The sequence below is a fragment of the Sardina pilchardus genome, chromosome 2, assembly GCF_963854185.1.
Source record: "Sardina pilchardus chromosome 2, fSarPil1.1, whole genome shotgun sequence".
Taxonomy (NCBI): Eukaryota; Metazoa; Chordata; class Actinopteri; order Clupeiformes; family Clupeidae; genus Sardina; species Sardina pilchardus.
Genome location: NC_084995.1, coordinates 24,162,739 through 24,185,249, shown reverse-complemented (window position 1 = coordinate 24,185,249; position 22,511 = coordinate 24,162,739). Strand labels below are relative to the sequence as shown.

The 22,511-nt window shown below is 43.8% G+C and overlaps 3 protein-coding genes across 3 annotated transcripts; 2 read left to right on the top strand and 1 right to left on the bottom strand.

The window, feature by feature from the left end:
* Positions 1-434: 434 nt before the first annotated feature.
* On the bottom strand, positions 435-7,962 carry prmt5 (protein arginine methyltransferase 5). The gene is made up of 16 exons (XM_062522601.1): positions 7,815-7,962; positions 6,957-7,075; positions 6,494-6,579; positions 6,114-6,248; positions 5,339-5,451; positions 4,872-4,921; positions 4,526-4,689; positions 3,974-4,135; positions 3,771-3,848; positions 3,601-3,659; positions 3,366-3,488; positions 2,951-3,126; positions 2,554-2,757; positions 2,202-2,312; positions 1,845-1,909; positions 435-1,387 (listed from the first exon to the last, which is right to left on the bottom strand). The coding sequence occupies exons 1-16, from the start codon at positions 7,910-7,912 to the stop codon at positions 1,235-1,237; spliced, it is 1,896 nt and encodes a 631-aa protein (XP_062378585.1). The 5' UTR covers positions 7,913-7,962; the 3' UTR covers positions 435-1,234.
* A 115-nt stretch (positions 7,963-8,077) lies between these two features.
* On the top strand, positions 8,078-10,587 carry psmb11a (proteasome 20S subunit beta 11a). The gene is made up of 4 exons (XM_062551669.1): positions 8,078-8,096; positions 8,970-9,311; positions 9,606-9,839; positions 10,508-10,587. The coding sequence occupies exons 1-4, from the start codon at positions 8,078-8,080 to the stop codon at positions 10,585-10,587; spliced, it is 675 nt and encodes a 224-aa protein (XP_062407653.1).
* A 914-nt stretch (positions 10,588-11,501) lies between these two features.
* Positions 11,502-22,109, top strand: psmb5 (proteasome 20S subunit beta 5). Its single transcript, XM_062551668.1, is given in 6 exon segments — positions 11,502-11,509; positions 11,646-11,694; positions 15,191-15,284; positions 15,287-15,317; positions 15,319-15,467; positions 21,820-22,109. Coding segments are annotated over 6 exon segments (621 nt in total).
* The last annotated feature ends 402 nt before the right edge of the window (positions 22,110-22,511 follow it).

Genomic DNA, 22,511 nt, shown 5'->3' with positions numbered 1-22,511 from the left:
AAAAGTACATTAGGCAAATGTGTGTTTAAATTTGAACTGAACAATATAAATATCTTAGCACTACTTTGATCTCCTTTCAGGGAGACACTAGTCTGGAATGAGTGAACGAGTTTTGAAGACAAAAATACAGTTGGTTACTTACATTACAGGAAGTGATGGGATGGGATGTGTATCGACAACTGCCATATTGGCAAATTATCATCTAAAAATAGACCCTAGGTTGTTGTTAGACCGAATATTTTCTTTAAGCTTTTTGTGTCTTGACATTCTCATTTCTTTTCTATAGTGATCCCACCTGCAGCATTAGGAAGAAGGGAACCACGATTTCCCATTTGGGGCATAGCCTCCGTTGGAAAATCTTATGATTCTGCTCCAGTTCTATTATACGGAGAATGACAACATCGAAAAAAAAATAAACAGGTACACACTTTATGTCCAATTTCAACGTGGGTTATTTTATTATATATTTTTCCTTGTCTTAGTTGAAACTGTGGTTTTGTGGTAAACACAAAATACAAAAGGGAAGAAAAGGGAAACTGAGAAAGACAGTCGTATTCTGATTCTCCTGTCTTCAACTGACCTCTTCTGACACAGGAAGCTCAATCTCTGTGGGAGTTGATGTGTGTCTGCAGTGTGGCACTGACATACTTGCATGGCATCTCAGTGTGGAATGCATGCCTGGTAAGGCTGTCGGTTCAGCTGGCTTTTCTGGTGTTTCTGAGATCTCCCTCTAACCTGTAGCACCAAGGATGTGGCTGACTCATACAGAACACAACACAAACAGAAATCGCCTTAGAAAATATGGCTCTTGTGACACTTAATGACATTCGAAGTTTTACGGTGTGCCATTAATGGCTAACTTACAGATTTGGTTGTACTTTAAAAATAAACCAAAACAGCAGAAGGAAGGAAGAAAAAAAGTCAAGCCACTCCACTGCTTCTCTACTACTTTTTGTTCTCTGGTGCTGACTTCAAACTAAATCCAGTTTTCATAATGACCTTCATTTGAATAAAAACAAACAAATAAACAGAAACAATCCTTGGATTTACAGGAATTCTCAGTGGTAGCTGACAACTCATAATGCCCACCATTGCTCTGAAGGCAGGGCCTGAACAGCAGGAGGGGAGACTCATTTTCACACAGAACTAATTTACAACATGTTTACGTGTGCGTGTGTGTTTTTGTGTGTGTGTATGTGTTGGTCTGATATGTGTACATGTGCATCCTCCGTCTTCACAGGCCTATTGTATAGGAGCGTCCAGCGGGGTTGTGGATGGCAGAACATGTTGGCTCGGTGACTGCCCACTCGTACCATACCTTCTTCCCGTTATTGCATCTCCAGAATCTCACGCACACGTGATCGCCACCCGCCACAGTAATTGGCTGCTGCAAGGGGACACAGACAGAAGAGTTAAGGTACAGGTACAGGCCATGATTCTGAGTGATGAAGGTTTGTTGATATTTGAGGTTGACAACCAATCACAACAGAGCCCTTAAATTGTCCTGAAGCAACATGCTGAGGGTTGGACCTGCTAATGGCTTGGTCCAAACAACTGTATGTTTACTTGATTACTATTTACAAAGCCAGGACAGATTTTTATTAACACACGGACTGCCTCCACTGGGAAACATGTGACCAGCATTTAGTTCAATCCCTCTTTTAGCACATCAATTACAGGTAAATGAGTAGAAGATGATCGCCAATGACATTTAGTAACACCCAGAGACACTGATGAGGAAAAGCTAGTATCAGCTGGGTGGACAAAAATACAATATATGTTTGTTCACAGGAATCGGCACTGTACTGCTAGTGTCTCAGTAGATTACAGAATACAGAACTTACTTTGAGTGGGAACAGAATGGGGAACCAGGAGAACATTCCTGGGGAATGGGTCTCTGGTCGTATACCTACAATGGGTGAAAGGAAAATGTATGACAATACATAGATAAAGCTATTTAATCAAGAATAAAGGACTTAAAGAAAAAACATTTTGACTTGAGATAACAGATGCCAGATGAACAGATTTTCAACAACACTATATATATAAAATAGTCAATATAAAACAACCCGGCCCACGTCTACATTCCAGCACAGTGCCTGAAAACTTTAAAGCCCTTCAGTAACAGAAGAACATTTGGAAAAATACCATATCGTCTACAAACAGCATGAACTGATGTCAACTGTAAGATCAGGCCTTACTCAGCATGACGTCTTTATATAACGTGGTCTCAAAATAGCCAGCGAACCCATGGAGCACCGAGTTACATCCCACTGCGAAGCGTAGGCACTGGTACCTATTATTGTTCATGTCTGTAGGGAGATCAAGAGAAAAGACACATTAGTCAAAGCGTAAAATCATACGTCATGAGGTATATGGCATATGGAGTGTCTGTATAAGATTCTGATGTACAGAAAGCACAACAGGTAGAATTTTACATTACAAAGAATACACTACAGTACAAACAAAGTTGCACAGGAAGGTTTATATTTATTAGCAAACGATTCCAATGTGGCCATGGCAGAGGTCAGTGGTTCAATGGGGATTTCATACCTGTAGTCGGGTGAGTGAACGTAAAGCACGGCTGGGGGTCAGCCAGCTGGTGGAAGTTGTGCAGCCTGACAACGTAGGGCGTCTCAAAGTGGCATTCTGGGTCCTTGTCCCGCTCCCGTGAGCCCCTCACTTCATTATACAACTTGGATGAGGACAGAGGAGCCAGGAAGGAGGTGTACGAGCTTGGGATACTCACCCCATCATCTGAGAGAGGACAGAAATAACAAAGAGGAGAAGAACATACAGACAATTAACACAAAAGACCAAATGCTGAACTATTGTGCTTCCTAACCTTGGATGACTTTCCCATACCACTTGACAGAAATGGATCGATTATGTGTATGCTCACAGAGAGAACAGATGTGTTCCTGTGTCTGTCCAGCCTCCATTCCGTTACCTTTCAGAAAGTGCTGTGCTCCATCAAGGCACTCGGGGGACAGTTCGTTGTCCCCGAAGGATCCGAGCAGCTCGCTGACGATGATGTCCGCTTTCTCTGGAGCCGCCCACTCCCGCATGTCACATGACACAACGGTCACCTGGTCGCCCCACTCTTCGAAGCGCCAGTTCTCCAGCCTGCAATTATAACCCCAATCTTTATCTTAAATCCTACAAGATTTCAGACCCTATTTTCTCTTTTAGCACTGTTTGGTAACATAGGATGTATGATTACTGGCAGTTCATACTATAATGTACTTTGTATACATATACATTTCACATACAAAATCTATCAAATAAAAACAACATGGAATAAACATGGAATTTTCATACATGGTTGTGTAGGGGGAAAAGGATGTTTTTCATTTTGAACGTACGTGACAACAGCATTGGGGTTTTTCTCCACAGCATACACTCGTAGCTTCCGGTCAGCCTGCTTGGCCGCGCGTAATGACGCGTTTACTAGAGGTCCACGGCCCGCCCCAAGCACCATCAGCACCCTACAGGGGGACACGCGCACAAGGAAGAATCGCTCAGTCCATCATTCAGCGGAGAAAAGAACAGTATGTACAATGCAGTAATAGAGTGCTTATGGAAAAAGACACCACTTACTGGACATTAGTATCCTTCTGCTCTTCTGGTACTCTGTCTAACAAGCACTTATACACTGCCTGCACAGAGAAAGCACAGGGGGATACTGAATGACTAGGCACATCTTTGAAGACTGACAATGAGACAAACAGGGGAAGGAAAACCAGACGATCAGAGCAGGTTTAACTCACCTGTTGGTATTGTGAGTATTTAATGGGATCTTTCTCAAACACCTCGTACGTCTGTGCCTCCAAGTTGTCCATTAGAGGCTGCAAGAACACATTACATAAATCATTATAATACATAGATAATCATAATAAACGAAATCATTATAATACAAATGCTCATTCTCACATCAGACAGAATGTGCTCTGTTTCAATCTCACACACACACCTGTAGTGGGGACTGCAGGTAATCTTCATAGCCCTTGGCATACATGTCGTAAGAGTTGGGCCCTGGGCGGTTCTGGTTGAGGTACTCCAGGTACTGCAAATATGAGCGGAAGTCTTTCTCGCTGTGCCGACTTGTCCCATTGAAGATGAACTGAGCCTCCAGCTGAAATAGAAAGAAAGCTCAATATTCGAACAGATTCCTGATATTTAATAATACTTAAAGGAGAAATCCGGCGAGTTTTTACATAGATCTCCGTTTCTCAATGACACCGAGTACAAACCCCTCCCCCCGGAATCGGTTTTACCTAGCTCAAGTTGCTACAGCCAGCTACAGCGCTATACTCTGGGGGCATGTTCATGAGCTCCCATTCCTACAGAGTGTAGTGCTGTAGCTCCCTGGCTGCATTAGCTGCTGGCTGTAGCAACTCACATTTTTTTTTCATACCCACAGTACTTAGTGACTTCAAAAAGAGGAGATCTATGTGAAAACTCGCTGGATTTCTTCTTTAAGACAAGTGCAGAGACTACTGTGCTACTGTGACCTCTGACATACCCTGAATAGTCGGCAGATTATTCGCTGGTGAGCCTTTGAGAGGACAGGAAACCCTTTTTTGTTGGTCAGGAAGATGCTAGTTGGTAGAATGGCTGCTTTGATTGGTTCCCCAAGCCACTTGTCAACAACTGTGTCAGAGGGCACGTCAGCGCCAATCTCAATAGCTGCAACAAAAATAGAGGAGATATTAATGGAGATCAGATCATCAAATTTTCACACTTAATTCTGTAATAAATCTGCACCCCCCCCCCCCCCCTCCCTTTCCTCAACATAAGAGTGTATGCAATACATGCATGCAAAAAAGAGGTTTCTTTTTTTCTTTCTCTCTGTGAAATGTTAACCTTACCTAAGCAGATCCGCTTGTTGTAGTCACAGAGTGTTCTGAAGGAATGCCACCTGAAGACACATGAATGAGGACGTGTCACAACTCTCTGAATAAAACCAATCACTTGCACCTACATTCATGAAAGTGCACCTTAGGGTGGACCAAGGGACTCAAAAATTCCATTTTCATTTTTCATGCTTACTTGAATTGCTTTATTTGTCTTTGCACTTCAAAGTTATTTTCAGATTGTAAGTTATATGTGACAGAAATTCAGACAGGAGGCAACTAGCCACAAGAGACAATGGAATGCTAATAAAATGAAGCCACTTCAGGTGAAATCATTTTGCGACCCAAGATACTGTGCTAATCTCAACATGCGAGAGACAAGGGAGAAACAACAAGCAAAAGGCAACATGCCAACATCCAGCTGTCTGGTTGCCGCTTAAGAGGTCTGCATTGTGATTGCCTACATAAGATATCGCTCTTACCAGCCCCAGGTTTTCTCGTCATTGCTGCCATCATCCAAGTTTTTGGATGGCTCATTCTCGATGAGGTCATCACGGACATCCTCCGTATCCATCAGGGGCACTCGTATCCAAAACTAGGGGGACAAGGTCACCAAGAGGTCACTCAAGTCATATAAATAGATCAATACAGTAAATCAACTGCACCGTCAATACTGATTTGCCCGTGGCCTAATAGGAAAGGCTTGTTTTGGGCATGATTGTTTCCGGTAGAGCCAGGTGTGTTTGAACGTGCCGTTATTATTAATGTAATTAGTGTCTACACGGACCCAGTTGGGTGTGGCACCTAGTGAATCAGCACATTATGATAGGGAAGGATTTATGCATGTGTTAAAATGTATATTATTAGACAAACAAGATATTCAGTGCTGGCGTAAAGATGTTAAGGTACCGAATACTCTGATGTACTCTGATGAAGGCTAAGTGCCGAAACGTCAGCACTTTATAGTGAAATAAAGTGGTGATTTTAAAGTAGCAGTGTTGTGCTTTTTCCGTTCCTCTTAAAGAATTAAACCCCTAAAAAGCTGCACCTGGAAAAAACCCTATCAAGGTGTGCAGGTCCTTTCTTGACTTTAAGGTACCGAATTTAACAGAAGATGCCGTTACAATATAGTTAACTCTCCACCGGAAGGAAAAGAGTGACTGGAAGAGCCTTTCGTGCACAAAGCCTTTCAGCAGGGGTGGTAGTAGTTGTTGTGGTAAGCAGATGGAGGCGGGGGCTAATGTCTTGTGGCATTACCATGGAGGAGTGGTGTCCTGTGTGGAGGTGGTTGAGCAGCACACGCGCCAGGTTGGCACAGTGAGGAGTTCTCATAGGGATCATGAAGGCTGGCAGGCCCAGATAAGCACAGAAATTCAGCTCCTGAACCATAGCCTGGAGGAAACGATTAACAGCGAGAGGCCATGACCATTCTGCACATACTGTAGAAAACACTTTAACTGAGCATATGCTCTTACATCACTTAATTTGAAATGAATGTCAACACCTCTATTGTGGAAAGAAAACTGAAATTAATATCCATGTACTCTGTTTCTTCACCTTTGTGAAATACAAAGAAAACAGCCACTCTGGCAGGTAAGGCTGTCTGAAATGGTTTTCAAAAATGAATATGAACTTACTGCTTCAGAGTTCCTGCGCACAGTTGCCAGTTCGGAGTCTACCTCTATCCATGGAGATAACTTTCCTACTATTAGTGTGTTCCAGTCTAGGTAAAAGAGAGAAAAAACAGCATGGATTATAGAAGATATGATGCACCATCATCTCAAACCTATTTTCTAAACAAGACAAATGGATTTCTCAAAGGCTCCATGAATTTATAGTGGCAGCCAAGTGAGAATTCAGCCTACAGCACCCCAGGGGGATGGTTGTGATCATGTGAACCCTTGATCTGAACAAACAATTAATTTCATTCATTGCAACAATAAAATGAACCATTAATAATCAAGATGGATCTTTATAATTTCAAATGTTGGTCTGAACATTTCAACATTGACCTTGAAACCATCATAGTATAGTTTTAATTGCAAAGAGGTTCTCCCAGGCAGAGAGACATCCACAGGACAGTCCTTCTAATCAGCTCACCTCTTGCACATAGCAGCAGGTCCGAGCGGGTTTGAGCCCCTGCTCGGGACTTGGCAGGTTCCAGTTCATATTCCCTTTTGAACCTTGGATGGAAGAGGGGCATGCAGAGGAAGTCAAATCTGAAAGAAAATGATAATACACATATTAGGAATGGTGTAATGTAGTTATGGTCGCTTGCGATGTCATTAAGTTAGCCAGTCTATGTCTGGCTGATGGGAGATGTTGAGTTATAATAGTAACTTTAGGTCCAACGTTATATTGGCATCACCAAGCATGAGTACCCAAGCACGAGTCGTTGCTGCTCACAGTCTTGAAAAACTCTGAAACTAAATATACTAAATAACTGATTATAGTCAACTGTGCACCTCTTGTTAACATTAGGCCATAGGAAATTATGACAAGTGACAGCTAACCGTAACGTTAACGTTAGTTCCTTTGGGTCAGGATGAATGAGCTAACGTTGGCAACATGAGAACCTACCGCTGTAACGTTAACGTTATCTTTCTTTTGTCTGGTATGATGTAAGGTTATACACTTTGCTGTGGACACTCAGCAATACGCTCATTTCCACTGTGGGACGTGGTTATGAACTCAACTTGTAATTCGTTAGCCAGTTAGCTAACTAACGTTACTATCAGTGAATTCATTCAACACGTGCTAGTAACCGGCAAAGATAGCAAGCTAGTTTCATAGCTAGCTTTGCGAAATACTAGCGGGGTTGGTTGCTAGCCATGGTACACTAGCTTCAGACATCACGTGTATACATCATACTAGCGGCAATTTTAATGGATTTACGCTGCCTATTTCAGCTATTTCAACACTAGCAATGTATTATTTATAATGCACGTAATTGCTTACCCAAGTTTTGCCACAGCAGCTACGGTATCCGTTACTTCAGGTATACAATCCAAATCTCTCCCGCAGGAGACCTTGCTCATTGCACTGCCAGACGCCATGGTTTGTGAGAATGAGCGGGTGGAGATGGTAAAGGCGTCTGGGACTATAGCAAACGTGAGGCCATTTTGGTTCTAATCAAAGTGAAGGTGAGTGAGCCTCCTCCTTACCCGTAGAGCCAAGATGACAGAAGCACGACAGCAGTTTCTGTGACAAGCTACTGCGAGATGAAACAAGAGTTTCAAGGTAAGTTGTGACGTTGAACTTGATTTTTTTTAGTAGTGCCCCAAAATATCCAGTTTTCCAAAATATTCTCCCTGGAGATTTCCAACACGTTACCTTACTCAAATCGAAAGCACTCCAACTGCAAAATATTTGTTGATTCCAATTAGCCTATTAACATGGAAAAATCATGGTGGGCCATTTTCACTACACACATCTGCTTATTTTGAACTGTGTTATAATTATATTATATAAATGATATGTACAGAATTATTTATTTTTCAGAAAAGCATAGAAAATGCATGTCAGCTTTTGCAGTGTTTGAAGAGTCGCTTCATTGTTTGGCGTTATTAGGCCTACAAGCAGGATATTAAATATCACTGTGTTAGGTGAAAGGCCTATCCCATGTAATGCAAACTTGCCTTCAGATTTGTGTGTGTGTGTGTGTGTGTGTGTGTGTGTGTGTGTGTGTGTGTGTGTGTGTGTGTGTGTGTGTGTGTGTGTGTGTGTGTGTGTGTGTGGTGTGTGTGCGCGCCAGTGCTCAGTCACACACGCAACAGGTGAATGTTTTTGCAGGGAGGGGGATGAACCCTTTAAATAGATCTCTTTGTCTTTCTGCTGAGCGTTTTCTCATGGTGGAGGTTGCAAAGCCTACCTTTGTGGAAGAAATGGCTCTGCAAGATGTGTGTGGATTTTATGACTCTGCTCTTAACCCACTATACAGCTCTTCAACCACTGATGAACCTGAAGATTCACACAATTCCACTTGGAGAGAACCAAGAGCAAAGCACGGCGGTGTTCCTCTAAGTTTCTCCATTCCTCATTCACAAAGCACCATTTGGGCTAACCATACGGATGCTTTCTTCTCTCTGAGGTCTCATCCATTCACAACATCAGTGACACGTCCATTCCTTCTGTCTCATGGCACTACCACCTTGGGCTTTGCCTTCCAGGGCGGCGTGATCGCAGCGGCCGACTCTCGCGCCAGTGCTGGCGGTCTGGTTGCTTGTCCTGAAGTTGCGAAGATCACTCCTATCCACTCCCACTTGGTGGTCACCTCTTCGGGCAGTGGAGCTGACTGCATGCTGTGGGAGCGCATCCTCACTCGCGAAATCCGCCTGTACCAGCTCCGCCACGGGCGCAGGCTGTCCATAGTCAGTGCCGCCAAGCTCCTCTCCTTGATGTTGCATCCGTTTAAAGGAACTGATGTGTGTGTGGCCTTGACACTGTGCGGATGGGATAGAGAGGAGCAAGGCATGGAGAGAGAAGCACAGCGAGCCGTGGAATCCAAAATCTCCATGGCTGTTGAAAGCAACAAGGACGTCAGTGTTGGTGAAAAGCCTATTAGCTTTTGTTTTTCAGCTGCATCACCAGTGGGTGCCCTCAGCCGCCCTGAGTCTGAGATTCAAAGAAAATGGAAAGACCCAGAAGGCCGGGTGGAACCTTTCATGTCGGCGCAATATGATCAAAGGACGAAAACACAGACAGCCTCGGATCAGAGCCTCATCAGCTCCCAAAACACCACCATCACACAGCAATCTGGTCCCAGGCTCTGCTACGTGTGCAGTGATGGCACTTTCCTGAAGGGGGAGCTCTTCTCCGTGGGCTCGGGCTCCCCGTACGCCTACTCGGTGCTGGATGGTGCTGTGAGGTGGGAGATGTGCACGGAGGAGGCCGTGTCTGTGGCCAGGGAGGCTGTGTACAGGGCCACTCACAGGGACGCGTACTCGGGGAACAACGTGGACATCTTTCACATCACCGCACGTGGTTGGAGGCGCAGGGAGAGAGAAAACCTGAGAGAGGAGTACTACAGAGAGGGACAGAGAAGACGAGAATGCACAAAAGTGAGAGCAATAGAGAGGGGGGAAAAAAGAGAGAATGAGGGAAGAAAATGTGTGACCAGAACAGAGGATGCAGAAGAAAAACTCTGATTAGAAAGAAAATGATAGGATGAGCCAAATGAATGCAAGGTTTCATGTGAGACAACGAGAAGATTTAGTCTGTGTTAAAAGTGTCAAGAGTAAACAATGTTTACAGTAATTGTGCAGCAGAATTCACTGTTTTTCATCTCTATCTGTATCTAGCAAGCAAAAAAGAGCTATGTCTGAAGTTTGGTTCCTTCAAACCAAACCGTTTATTCCCATCAGATGTGAAACTGGCATGACTAATATAATTTTTTTCTGATCTCATTATGCCTCTTTTCCCCCTTACCACTTCTATGAAATGCAGTCCTGAAGAGAAGGACTAAATCATGCCAGGCAAAGAATATAATTTCTGTGAGTAAGCTATGACAGCTTAATATTTAAGATGCACATAGCTGTTTGTAGATAATTCTGCAAGGCAGCAGGAATAATTTAGGATAGGGCTAGATAATACGTAGTGGACTAATTGATGAAATCATTACTTTTTTTGTGCCAGTGTTTTCTTATCTTCAGTAACCATGTTGTCAGTGAGTGACAGAACGTGTCAGAACCCCAACCACCAGAGGGCAATGTTCAAGAGGATGACGCGCTAGGATGACCGTGTGTGTTATCAACAAATGTAACCGTAGTTGCTGGCGCTTAGCAGTGTCCTAAGGAGTGATGCTGAATTTTCAAATAGACAGCCTTTTGCCCTTGACTGTGGTTTTGATCAGGGTGACCTACGATTTGGTGCAAACCCAGTCGGCAGTCTCAATTTTGCTGTGAAACCTGCCCTCGGCGTTTGCGATGAGGATGCGCTCGAAAGAAACATTGAGGGCCAGATGTACTAACGTTTTGCGCCCATTTCAGGCGTAACGTGCGCGTATAAACATGGGGAGGATATGTACAGACAGGCCGCAATGAGGGAAACGCGCAGACTGCCTGCCGTGGGGGCTGAAAATGGCTATTTGCGCTTTTCCGTGTCATGCATATTAATTCCTGGGCGGATCAGCTGAAAATGGGTGTAACGCGCAAGTACAGGGGAGGAGAGGTGCTAATAGCGATTGATTAAGTATTCCGCCAGATGTATGAAAACAGCGCACGTCTATTTTGCGTTGAAAAACTTCCGCCTTCTGAAAGCAGGTGTAGGCCTAATCCAGATTGCGGTTAAATGCGTCTATTAGAAAAACGTTTAAAGACAGCTGAATCAATATTCAGAGCATCCGTTTTCTTCATTGTACTATGTCAAAAGCAACCTTAACTTTTGTTTGCCTCTCTAAAATCGTATTTTCTCTTTCATGACATAGCTAGCCTACATTTCCCAATCTGGCATTAAATCATATCCCAAGTCTACGTGCAGTAAATAGTTCAAGTATTTTTTAAGTGGATTAGTAGAAATACTAGGCCTAACTGTACTCTGTCTGTCGCTGCTCGTTGACATCTCTTTGTATCATGTATGATCGTTAAACTTAGATTCTTTTTAATGTTGCAATATTCAACTGCGCCCGTTGTTCAGCTGCATGCGCAAATGGCGTGGTAAAGGGGGCGGAAACGGGCGGCACGGAACGCAGTTAACGTAATGAAGTGAGCTCTTAGTAAATTCCACGCAATATAGCAAAGCACAGCGTTCGCACTCTGCGCATACAAAAAGTCGCTATTAGCACTGTCTTAGTACATCTGGCCCTGAGTTTCTTCATGGAACAACCACACTAGCATTCAAAGTAAGTTGGTACTTGACAGTTCACATTACAGCCAGCTTCTGTGGCCGTCTCAAAGTCTATGATTATTACAATTTTGCAAGTCGGTCGATGGGTAAATTAATATTAGGCCTGGGCCTCTCCTGTATTTTTAACGTCAAGTGAAAAGTGAGCTTAAACTAACTTACTGTAGGCCTACATTCAAGCCTTACCCCCGAAGCTAGGTTGATGGTAGATGACACTGTATTGTTAGACTCCAAACTCTTGACCTTAATTTTTTCATACACTAATTGGCATTGGGACGGGCCATTGTAGGACGTCCAATTGGTGCGCACTGCATAGTTATAACTCATAAAAAGGCCAAGTTATCTGCTACTGTGGGTGAGCGTCCTTGGCAACCACCAGTCACTGCTCATCCCATCCCATCTGTTAGGACTCAGTGTTGTCATGGTCTTGTGAATTTCTCTGTCATCAGTCTGGAAGAATTGGTTAACTTATCCGTTGCTCCTTTGAGCCATCCCTTTGCACAGGCCGATTGGCCATTATTGTCCTGCCCATTTTCCTGCTTCATCTCCATCATCTGACTGGAAAAAAATCTTCTGCACCACTGTGTCTATAGTTTGCCCATGGTCACTGTTTATCAAATAAACTAATTTGTTTAAATCTGCCAATGAATTGTTAGAATGCTGAAATGCTAATTCTTTATGTTTGTGCTGCTTCTCCTAGACCATAATGTAGGCCTACATGATGTAACACAGGTCTGTGTTCAGGCAGAAAGGGGCACTTCCTGTATCATCTCTCTGTAAGTTGTACACAAACAAGAGTATGAATCTGATTTTTAACATCTTATTCAACAGCGTAGACAGGGTGTATCAGATGAATAATTGATTGTGCACATGTGTGAATTAGTTACTGAATCAGGCCCATGATGGAAATGCAAGTGTGGCATGATGCCATAACACATGTGCGTCAGCAGCCCTGACTAACAGATTGTGTGTTTGTTGCAAATGTCATTTGAAATCAATTGCTATGGCTATGGCTATGGCTATGGCTATGGCTATGGCTATGGTTATTTAGCAGACGCCTTTGTCCAAAGCGACATACAAACAAATAACAATACAAATCAAATTAACAGTGAACAATTACAAACTAGGGAGAATAGTAATATTATCAGTAAAACAATAATTTTAAGCACTAACCTAATGAGAAATAAAACAGTGAAATGAGAATAGCAATCAAATAAGTCACTCAGTTAATTATATATAATAATAATAACTAAAGCATGGTATTGCTAAATTTAAGGACAATAGCAAAATAAATTTCAAATTCTATCAATAGACAAATTATAACAAAACAATACTATTATACAAACCATAACACATCACAAACTCAAAGGACTAAGTGCATATTAAATAAATATGCCTTAAGACCCCTCTTAAAAGATCCAAAGCTGTTGCTGGAACGGAGAGCACTGGGCAACTCATTCCACCAACACGGAACCACTGAAGAATAGGATCTACAATTTGACCTAGCATGTATGGTTGGTCGACATAACAGACGCTCCTCAGAAGATCGCAATGGGCGGTTGGGAATGTACATCGTGATTAAAGAACTGAAGTAGCTGGGAGCAGATCCAGTCAGTGTCCTATAGGCCAGAGTGAGGGATTTAAATTTAATTCTGGCTACTATAGGGAGCCAGTGGAGAGTAACTAGGAGAGGGGTTACATGTGTCCTTTTTGGCTGATTGAAGACCAGTCGTGCTGCAGCATTCTGAATCAACTGTAGTGGTCTTAATACACAAGCAGGTAGGCCAGCTAACAGAGAATTACAGTAGTCCAGCTTGGAGATAACCATTGCCTGTACAAGAAGCTGAGTGGAATCTTGTGTCAGATAAGGTCTGATCTTCCTAATGTTGTACAGGGTATACCGACATGACTTTGCAATTGCTCATTTCGCCGTCTTCCTCTTCTTTTTTTGTCAAATAAGTTTTTATTGGAGAGTCATTACAAATGAGGTACACAAAAATACGAGATATCATTATTGTTCTCCAGGTTTTTACAGTATTATAACAAAACCACATGAACAAGTGAATCAGAGAAAAAAAGAGATAGACAAAGAGATACAACCGCTTTCACATGTTTAACTTTTAATTTAAAAATATTTGAATGGGGCCCAGGCCAGGTCCTATCAAAGTAGGGCCTTTTGTCTCTTAAAGGAACACGCCGACATTTGGGGCTTTGAGCTTATTCATTGTATTCTCTAGAATTAGATAAATCAACATATACCCTTCTAATCTCTGTGTGTGAGTTACTCACCCACCGCTAAGCTCAGGTGCCTCGAAGTTGCCGACTTCCGTAGCCTAGACCTCCCAATAGTGACAGAAGAACTCCAACATTTTCCTATTTACAGGCTGTGATTTGTATAGCTACAATCAATGTGTACAAAATAACAATGGCAAACGAGACACAGACATTTTGTGAGCATATACGAACTATATTTTCGTTTGGGCTAAGCACTGTTCATAGGGGTTTGAAGATGTAACCACAGAGCTTTTCAGGTGCTTTCTGAAAATCACTCTACAGTGCTTCGTCTGAATGTGAACATATACTATAGTCATGACTGTAAGGAAGGGACCTGTTTTTTTCTTCCTGAACATTCGGGTGAGCCTTTTGCTGTTAATAGTCTATATGACAAGAAGTTGTACATACATTGACAGTGTGAGCAACTTATTCAACACCCCAAACAGTATGAAAAGGTCATCTGGCTCAAGGCGCTGTTGAGACTTTGGAAATAACTTGCTCAGTCGTCTCAGTGTGAATGTTTACTAAACAGGTCAGGCTACTGTATATTCCAACAAAACGCATCAGTGAACTCTGAAAGAAGCTGAGGCACAAAACTAAGATGGAGGAGAGGGTCACCAGAAAAGATGCTAGGGATGCATGGACGGGTCAGACTCATGATGGGCCGATGAACCCTGCCTCTTTTGCAGAAGAGCTTAACAGGACTGATCCTGTGGAGGACTGGAACCTTACAACACAGTCAGTGTGGCGGAGCGGAAGATTGTCTCCATCCTTTCGGGGTGCATCTGAGGACAGTTCCTTTGTTCCCGGGGAAGGCGATAACTATCATCCCTGTTCCCAAGAAGCCAAATGCCAAAGCCATGAATGATTTCAAGCCTGTGGCACTTGCTCAGATTCTTTGTAAATGCATCGAGAAAGAGGTCACAAGGGACCTTGCCACTATGGTGGGGAAAAAGTCCACTACCCAATATTGCGGCTAAGCGAAAATTATTCTGATTTTTATGGATGTTTTTTTATCCTTCTAACCCAAGACATTTTTTTTGTGATAGACAATAAAGTTGGTTGAATCCCTGCCTCCCTGAATTCTGTCAAGTTGAAATGCAAATGCAAGTGGACAAAACGTTACCAGAGCATTGGCCCATGAACTTGAATTGTGTATGTAATGCTTGAATGTTAGGTGAATGTCAGCATACTAAACCCTTTCAGTATGTTCCACCCAGTTCCAGCATGGGGTCATCGTGGCTGTGGACTCGAGGGCGACGGCGGGCTCGTACGTCGCGTCGCAGACGGTGAAGAAGGTGATCGAGATCAACCCATGCTGGGCACCATGGCGGGCGGCGCGGCCGACCCGGCAGTGCCGCAACTACGAGCTGCGCAGCAAGGAGCGCATCAACGTGGCTGCCGCGTCCAAGCTGCTGGCCAACATGGTGTACCAGCACAAGGGCATGGGCCTCAGCATGGGCACCATGGTGTGTGGCTGGGACAAGAGAGGGCCAGGTAAACACATCTCTCTTCATGCCAGCCGTGATAGAATAGAATGGAATAGAATGTCTTTATTGTCATTGCATTTAAGTACAGCCAGTTAATACTGCCGTCTACTATTAGGAAGAGACTCCAGCTGTTTTCTTTTACGGCTTTACTTGCTGTTTGATCAGTGACAAACAAATCCGCTGAGACTGTAATTGAAAGACATTGCATGTTGTTGAGGAGTCGATGTCCACACATCAAGGCAAGAAGTGCTAACTGATTGGAGTGTGATACGTCTGCCAACTTGTTTGTTCCATTCTCTGCGTTATTTATTTGTATTTGTTATTGTGTAGAGAATGGGAATGATAAGTTAGGATTTACTTGAAAAGGCAAGATGTAAAAATCTCTGGCCAAATTGAAAAAGAATTTACTGCCCTCATCTGCTGGTTGGGGGAAAGGCGGTATTGTAATCAGATCCGCCTGTCTGTGTGAGTCTGCTCACAAAACTTTAAAAGTACTAATCCAATTTACTTGGATGAAATTTGAAATGTTATACAAGGCAGACGGTCATCGTATCTCTGTCCCCCTTCATGGTCATCCGGATCTGTCTCTGAATGCAGACAGCGGAATTTTGTTTCACTTTGGTTAATATTGTGTGACAGGGCCAAGGATACACGGTCGTTTCACTTCCTGTGTTTTTGCCTGAAAAAGGAGCAGATGAAAAATAGTCCCTGCTCTTTAACAGGCGCAACATAAATAATCTTCTCTCCAAATCTGTCACGCAAGTCTCTCTGCATTATTAGGTGAAATTCAGCGTTTGATTTAGGTAATTAATGGGTAGGCATGCTGCTGTGTCAAACAGGATTGGGTGCTTCAAGAAATAAAACTGGGATCTTTATGGCCTGGGCAGACTGTTTTAGTTTTAGTGCTGCTGGTGGTGCAGCTGCCTGCCATAGTGTTGTATTTGGACTGTTGAAATGTCAAAGTATTTAACTGGTAAGAGATAAAACTTAGCACTTTGTATTAGATACAGTGTTGGGAAGGTTACTTTAGAAATGTAATGTGTTACAGTTATAAGTTACCCTGTTTAAAGTGTAATAGTAGTGTAACTATTTGAATTACTTTTTCTGAGTAACGTAACTAATTACTTTTGATTACTTTTTGATTACTTTTCTGATTTTTTAATGATATATATAGTCCCCAAATCCATGCGGAGATTTCGGCCTTGGTCTACAGGCTGCCGAGCAGTTCTGTACAAGCGCACAGGGCAGCATGGGCATTCAATACATAAATTAGCAACACATTTTTTGTGAGGATAATATAATGATAATCATAATACGTTTACAGGCAGGCATGTAGGCCTATGCTGATGGCGCTGTAGACGTGATAGAGCCTATCAGAAGGTCCTGTATCAAACTATGGCTGTGGAGGGAAACAGTTCTTTTTACATACAATATTCTTTGCAAGGTTTTGCTGACAATATTGAGATGTAATTCAAATTGTAATTTTGAAAAAATTCAAAAGTACCTGTAATTGAATTACACATTTTTTCTCCAGTAACTGTAATATATTACTGTTACATTTATTTTGTAATTAAATTACGTAACTCAATTACATGTAATGCGTTACTCCCCAACACTGATTAGATAGAGTATTAGTGCAGCGGTTATTGTCAAACTATAACAGGAGACGTTGTCGTTTTTTTGGTCTCAACAAATGTCGACGATAGTACTTTTCTTTTTGTACTTTAAGGTGATGGTACGAGTAAATTCCTGGCGAATGTGTGTATATTTTCTTTAGTTTAGTTTTGTGTGGGACATTTCCTGGGACATGAGCAACCTATGTTTAGCAACCACATGTACACAGACATGGAGCACTACACACAAGCTCCTTGAGGAAAGTTGTTTTGATTAACTTGTGCGAAGGACTTTGGGCTCCATCTGTCATGTAATGTGGAGGAGCTGGAGGAGAGCGTCTTTTTTTTTAGCACTGGGGGATTATTAGCCATGCATCATTTCAGTTTTCTCCCAATTAGCGTCCGACAAATTGACTGCAGAGAAATTGAGTTCTTTAATTAGTCATTAGAAAATGTCCCCCTGATTGAAAATTCATATTGTTGTGTGATGGGAGAGGGGAAGAGAGAGGGATACAAGAGGATCAGTCCTCACTATTACAAGTGTGTGTGTGTGTGTGTGTGTGTGTGTGTGTGTGTGTGTGTGTGTGTGTGTGTGTGTGTGTGTGTGTGTGTGTGTGTGTGTGTGTGTGTGTGTGTGTGTGTGTGTGTGTGTGTGTGAGAGAGAGAGCGAGAGAGAGAGAGAGAGAGAACATTTTGGAATCAATTTGCCAATGACAAATGGATATGGTCAATTGACTTGTGGTATGAAATGTCATTTTTGGCTAGATGCTGTCCGAGGTCACTGCGGGTAGTGTCTCAGAACTCTGATGCTGTGGTGCATGCATAACAAAATGGTGGGCCTTGTGTCTATCTGGAATGACAATAGTAGCAGTCAGGTAAATGGTTCCCTCCCCCATGTCTTAATCTCCAATTATATACTCTATGTATATGAGTTGTTCATGTGAAAAAATGAATTCACAGGCATTCAAGTGTGCATGACTGTCCCAAGCTGTCCCTGTTGTACATAACATGTCCTTTTACAACTGTTCAGGACATTTTAGAGTTGTCGAAATACTGATTATCAATTGAATGATATCATGGACATATTTGTAGCTTTGAAAAAGCTTACAAAACAATTTATTTGATTGTCATTTACATAAATACATACATGAACAGAATTTGAATTTGTTGTTGTTCCAAAGCATTCATAGCTGCATCTTCTACTCTTAGACTTACATTAACATTACATGTCATATTAATATGTATAATGTATATTCATGATTTCATACAAAGTGACCCAGTCATGGTCTTAGTCCAGACACACTCTCTCAATAGTATATACTTACAGTAAACACTACCCTAAACACTACAAACCCATGACCTTGGTGATGTTGGTACCTTCTTGACGGTATGTTTTACTTTTGCGCTGCATTCATTTGCTTTACTTTGAAATAGTGTCATTGCAAAGGGGCGTTCATATAGTGTGTGACTACAAGAGTATGACAGACAGTGTTCTGACATTTGTATGCATATTGAAAATGAATAAGAACCCATTCATTTATAACAGCAGTGTCAGAGGGAGAAATATTGCTAGTAAAGAAGCACTGTAGTGAGTGACATTTCAATGGAGTTGCAGTGAAATCGCTCAAACAGGATTTTCAGTGCTGAAGCGAATTCATTTAACCAGAGGGGAAAGGGAAAAGAAATTAGTCATGGTTGCAGCTATAATCCTGGCCACTAAGAGGAGCTGTTTCTACATGTTCCACACATGTAGGGGATGTGGGATGTGAGGCCCCCACTTGGAGAAATTGCCCAGACAAAGTGCAGTAACTGGCAGTACATCACAGGCGACGTGTTTAAATGGGCCCAGCACAGTGACACCGTAATGGGAAATCAATACGGCTGTGACTGCGGGCCGGGAATGACCAGTGGCGTGATGGACGGAGGCTCTCGGCCAGGACAATCGGGTCGCATGCGTAATGTGAGCCCCCAGGGGATCAATGGGGTTTATACGGAGCGTGCCACAAGTTTTTAACGGAAAGCCCCCCCCTCCCTGCCCCTCCCAAATGTACGGCACCGTCCAGACGCCGAGAGTGACGCAGTAAATCTGGCTATCAATTCCGAAAGTAATGATTCAGAGGAATGAGAGGTGGGGCAGAAAGAGTTCAATATTCATGCTGTCTGCAACAATGCCAGTGATTAAATGGAGAGGTGACTGTCATGTAAATTAAATCAATCTCGATTAAGAGAGAGCTCGTTACCCCGTTTCACTGATGTCAAGCGCACACATTTTTTATTTTTTTATTTTCTCTTATTTTTTCCCCCCTCCCAGAGTGATTAAGTGTCCAAGTGCCATAAGGAATAGATTTAATGGCATACAGTTGAGAGCCTGACAAATATGCCTGTAATAACATTTACTGCCGTGGCGTATCTGCTAAAGAGCTTAGTCGTACCAGGCGCCACCTCCCCTTTCGTCACACCTGTAACGGAGGATCTGCGGAGCCGGGGACCGCACCGTCCGTCACTCGACTGCGACATGACGGGCCGCGGACCTCCCACAAGAGAACCGCCGTTAAGGGGATTCAGGAAAGCCGAGCGCGTATCCATCTCAAGCACACTGGATTGAGTAGTGATTTTATGTTTCTGGCATTTTGAGTTATTAGGGTGTTTTTTTTCTCTTTTCTCTCCTCTTTTTTTCATGGACCTCTGCGCCGCCCTCCAGTCGAAGCGGTGGTGTGTGACTGTCAGCTGTGCGCTCAGTGTCTCCTCGTGCCGTTTATAGCCCATGTGTTTCCTAAGCATGTCAGTCAGAACTCAGATTTTTTTTTTTCAAAAACGGCCCTCTGAAAAGAATCCAGCCCTAACGGCTTGTCACTGGAGGGGGGCTAACCAAGCGGAAGGAGTTGCCCACGTGGAACCCCCAAGGCTGAGCACCCCTTCGCCCCATCTCACATCCCATGGGCCTCTCCCACTGTACAATGCTTGCGGATTTTATTATGACTTCTTACGCACCCATACGGATCTCCCCTCGATATCGTCCACTGTGTTATTTGGCAAAATCCACTCATTTGTGTACCACAATGTGACTGAGGCTTTCATTTTTGAGACAGTTCCAACTGCATTGTGGAGGGACCAGATGTTGCCTCCGTTCTTTGCTGCTCAAGTGCCCTTCCTTGTCTCCCTCGACAGGAGAGGCGGCTTGTGAGTGTGCTTGCGAGCGTGCTTGTGAGTAGTCGCTGCTATTATGTTTTTTTTTTTACTCCTCCCATCGTCCCTTTTAACCTATTTTCAGCCCTCAGACTTGCGCATTCAGAGATGGCAAATTGCCCCACGTAGCTGGAGAGCACTAGTGATTATCAGGCAGAGGTAACGGAGCGTGCGGAACGTTCAATTTACCAGGTGAAAGCTATTGTGAGGTTTCCCCGAGCGCGTTTATAGAAGGGCTGTTTCGCCGGTAGATGGTCCTTTTAAATCGCCCGGAAGCTCGACCGACTGAAACTCCATATCTTCTCTGGAGTTTGCAAAGCAGACATGAACTTATAAGTAAAACTGAGGAATTTGGAAGAGTCTGTGTTTGTGCATAAGAGAGAGAGACAGAGAGAGAGAGAGAGAGAAAAAAGAGGGAAAGAGAAAGAGGGAGAGAGATGGAAAGTGAGAGCAAGGTGTCTGGAGATCTCGGCCTTCTCGCAGGTTTGCATGGCTGCGTACTGGAGACTGTCTGTCTGACAGAGCTGATCTCATTAATTTACCATCTGCACACTGGCCCTGCTTGAGCACAGATGGGAGCGAGTCACCATAACTACTCTCCTTGTATTATCCGTGTGTGTGTGTGTGTTTGTGTGTGCGTACGTGTGTGTGTGTCATTCTCCAGACCAGAACATGCTGTTTCTCAAGTCCTATTAGTAACGTGGCTATATATGTTTGCCTGATGGCTTGTGACGGTGGTGAAGAGGCCGGGGCATTTTGCAATTCCACACCGTCAACACTCTCCGTCTCTCCCTCTCGCGCTCCCGCTCCCGCTCTGCCTCAGTTCTAATCTCTGTCTTTTATCATTTGAGGTGCGGGGTTAGATCCTCAGGTATGGATCAATAATTAATTTGGGTGGGTTTTTTTTTTGGAGAGATCAATAGCACCTTGGGCGATGCCCTGGAGCAGGCCTGGAGCTGGGCCCCTCTCTCTCTCTCTCTCTCTCCCCCTCTCTCTTTCTCTCTCTTTCTCCTTCTCTCTCTGCCTCTCTCTCTGTCCCTCGCTCGCTCAATCGCTCACCGCTGCCTCGTCAGCAGCTTCCATGCGGAGCCTGTTGTTTAATCAGGGCAGGGGGAGACGGCTGGAGCCTGAACAGCTGGGGGGGACATGGGCTGAGGTCTGCTGGAGCCTCACTGGGCTGCCTTCAGATGCTGGGGAGCGCTGGGATGGATTAACAGTGAGCTAATGAGAATGCTAGTAATGCTAGTGATAGTAGCAATAATAATAATAATTTCTCCCTAAGGATGATGTTGCTGAGGTTTGACCTTCAAATGCCATTGCGTGCATGTACGCATGTGTGTAAATGTTTAATGATTGCATTTGATTTGGTTTCTGGAGCATGAATCATGCGCTCTGTTCTTTTGTTGTGATATGAAGGTGTAATCTTCGTCCCCTTAACTCCACACCTTTCCTGACTGCGTTTATATATGTGTGTGTGTGTGTGTGTGTGTGTGTGTGTGTGTGTGTGTGTGTGTGTTTATGTGTGAATGTCTTTATGTGTGTGTGTGTGTGTGTCTCCAGGGCTCTACTATGTGGACTCCGAGGGCAACTGCGTGTGTGGCGACCTGTTTGCCGTGGGCTCGGGCTCCATGTACGCCTACGGGGTGGTGGATAGCGGCCTGCGGCACGACCTGACCATCGAGCAGCAGGCCTGCGCCCTCGGCCGCCGGGCGATCTACCAGGCCACCTACCGTGACGCCTACAGCGCCGGGCAGGTCAACCTGTACTGCGTCCACAGCGACGGATGGGAGATTGTGTCCCAGGAGGACGTCCTGCGTCTCCACCAACAGTACCAGGGACAAACCGCATAGAGAGGGGGTAGGACATGCAGGGACAAGGAGGGATTGGGGCGTTAAGGCGTTGAGACTTGAGAATGAATGGACAAGGGGTTGTGCAAATGGAGGTATTTCTTACCATGATGACTATTTAGAATGGCCGTGAGTTATGTAAGAAGGAGATGGGAGAGGATCTCTTTGTTGTCACATTTACGCAGCAAAAAAAACAGCCTCTCTTCCTTACCCTCTAGTGCATCCTGTCACGGGCAGTCAGGCGAGGATTTGAGTTTGTTTACATGCCCTCAGTTACATCACGAGAGCTCCCTCTTTCAAATCCTGCTCGTGCACGTCCTAGAACCGTTTCCGTTATTTTTCCCCCACATATCATGTAATATGTTTTGTTGTCTCGTCCGTGTGTCGGCAGACTGAGCTAGTGGG

Coding starts and splice junctions, on each gene's coding strand:
- prmt5 (XM_062522601.1), bottom strand. CDS start 7,912: ATGGCGTCTGGCAGTGCAATGAGCAAGGTCTCCTGCGGGAGAGATTTG. Junction 6,249..6,493: donor TGCGCAGGAACTCTGAAGCA/GTAAGTTCATAT, acceptor CGTTTCCTCCAG/GCTATGGTTCAGGAGCTGAA. Junction 2,758..2,950: donor AGCACAGCACTTTCTGAAAG/GTAACGGAATGG, acceptor GTCCTCTCTCAG/ATGATGGGGTGAGTATCCCA.
- psmb11a (XM_062551669.1), top strand. Junction 9,312..9,605: donor CTTGACACTGTGCGGATGGG/ATAGAGAGGAGC, acceptor CCACCATCACAC/AGCAATCTGGTCCCAGGCTC. Junction 9,840..10,507: donor CTTTCACATCACCGCACGTG/GTTGGAGGCGCA, acceptor TCTTATCTTCAG/TAACCATGTTGTCAGTGAGT.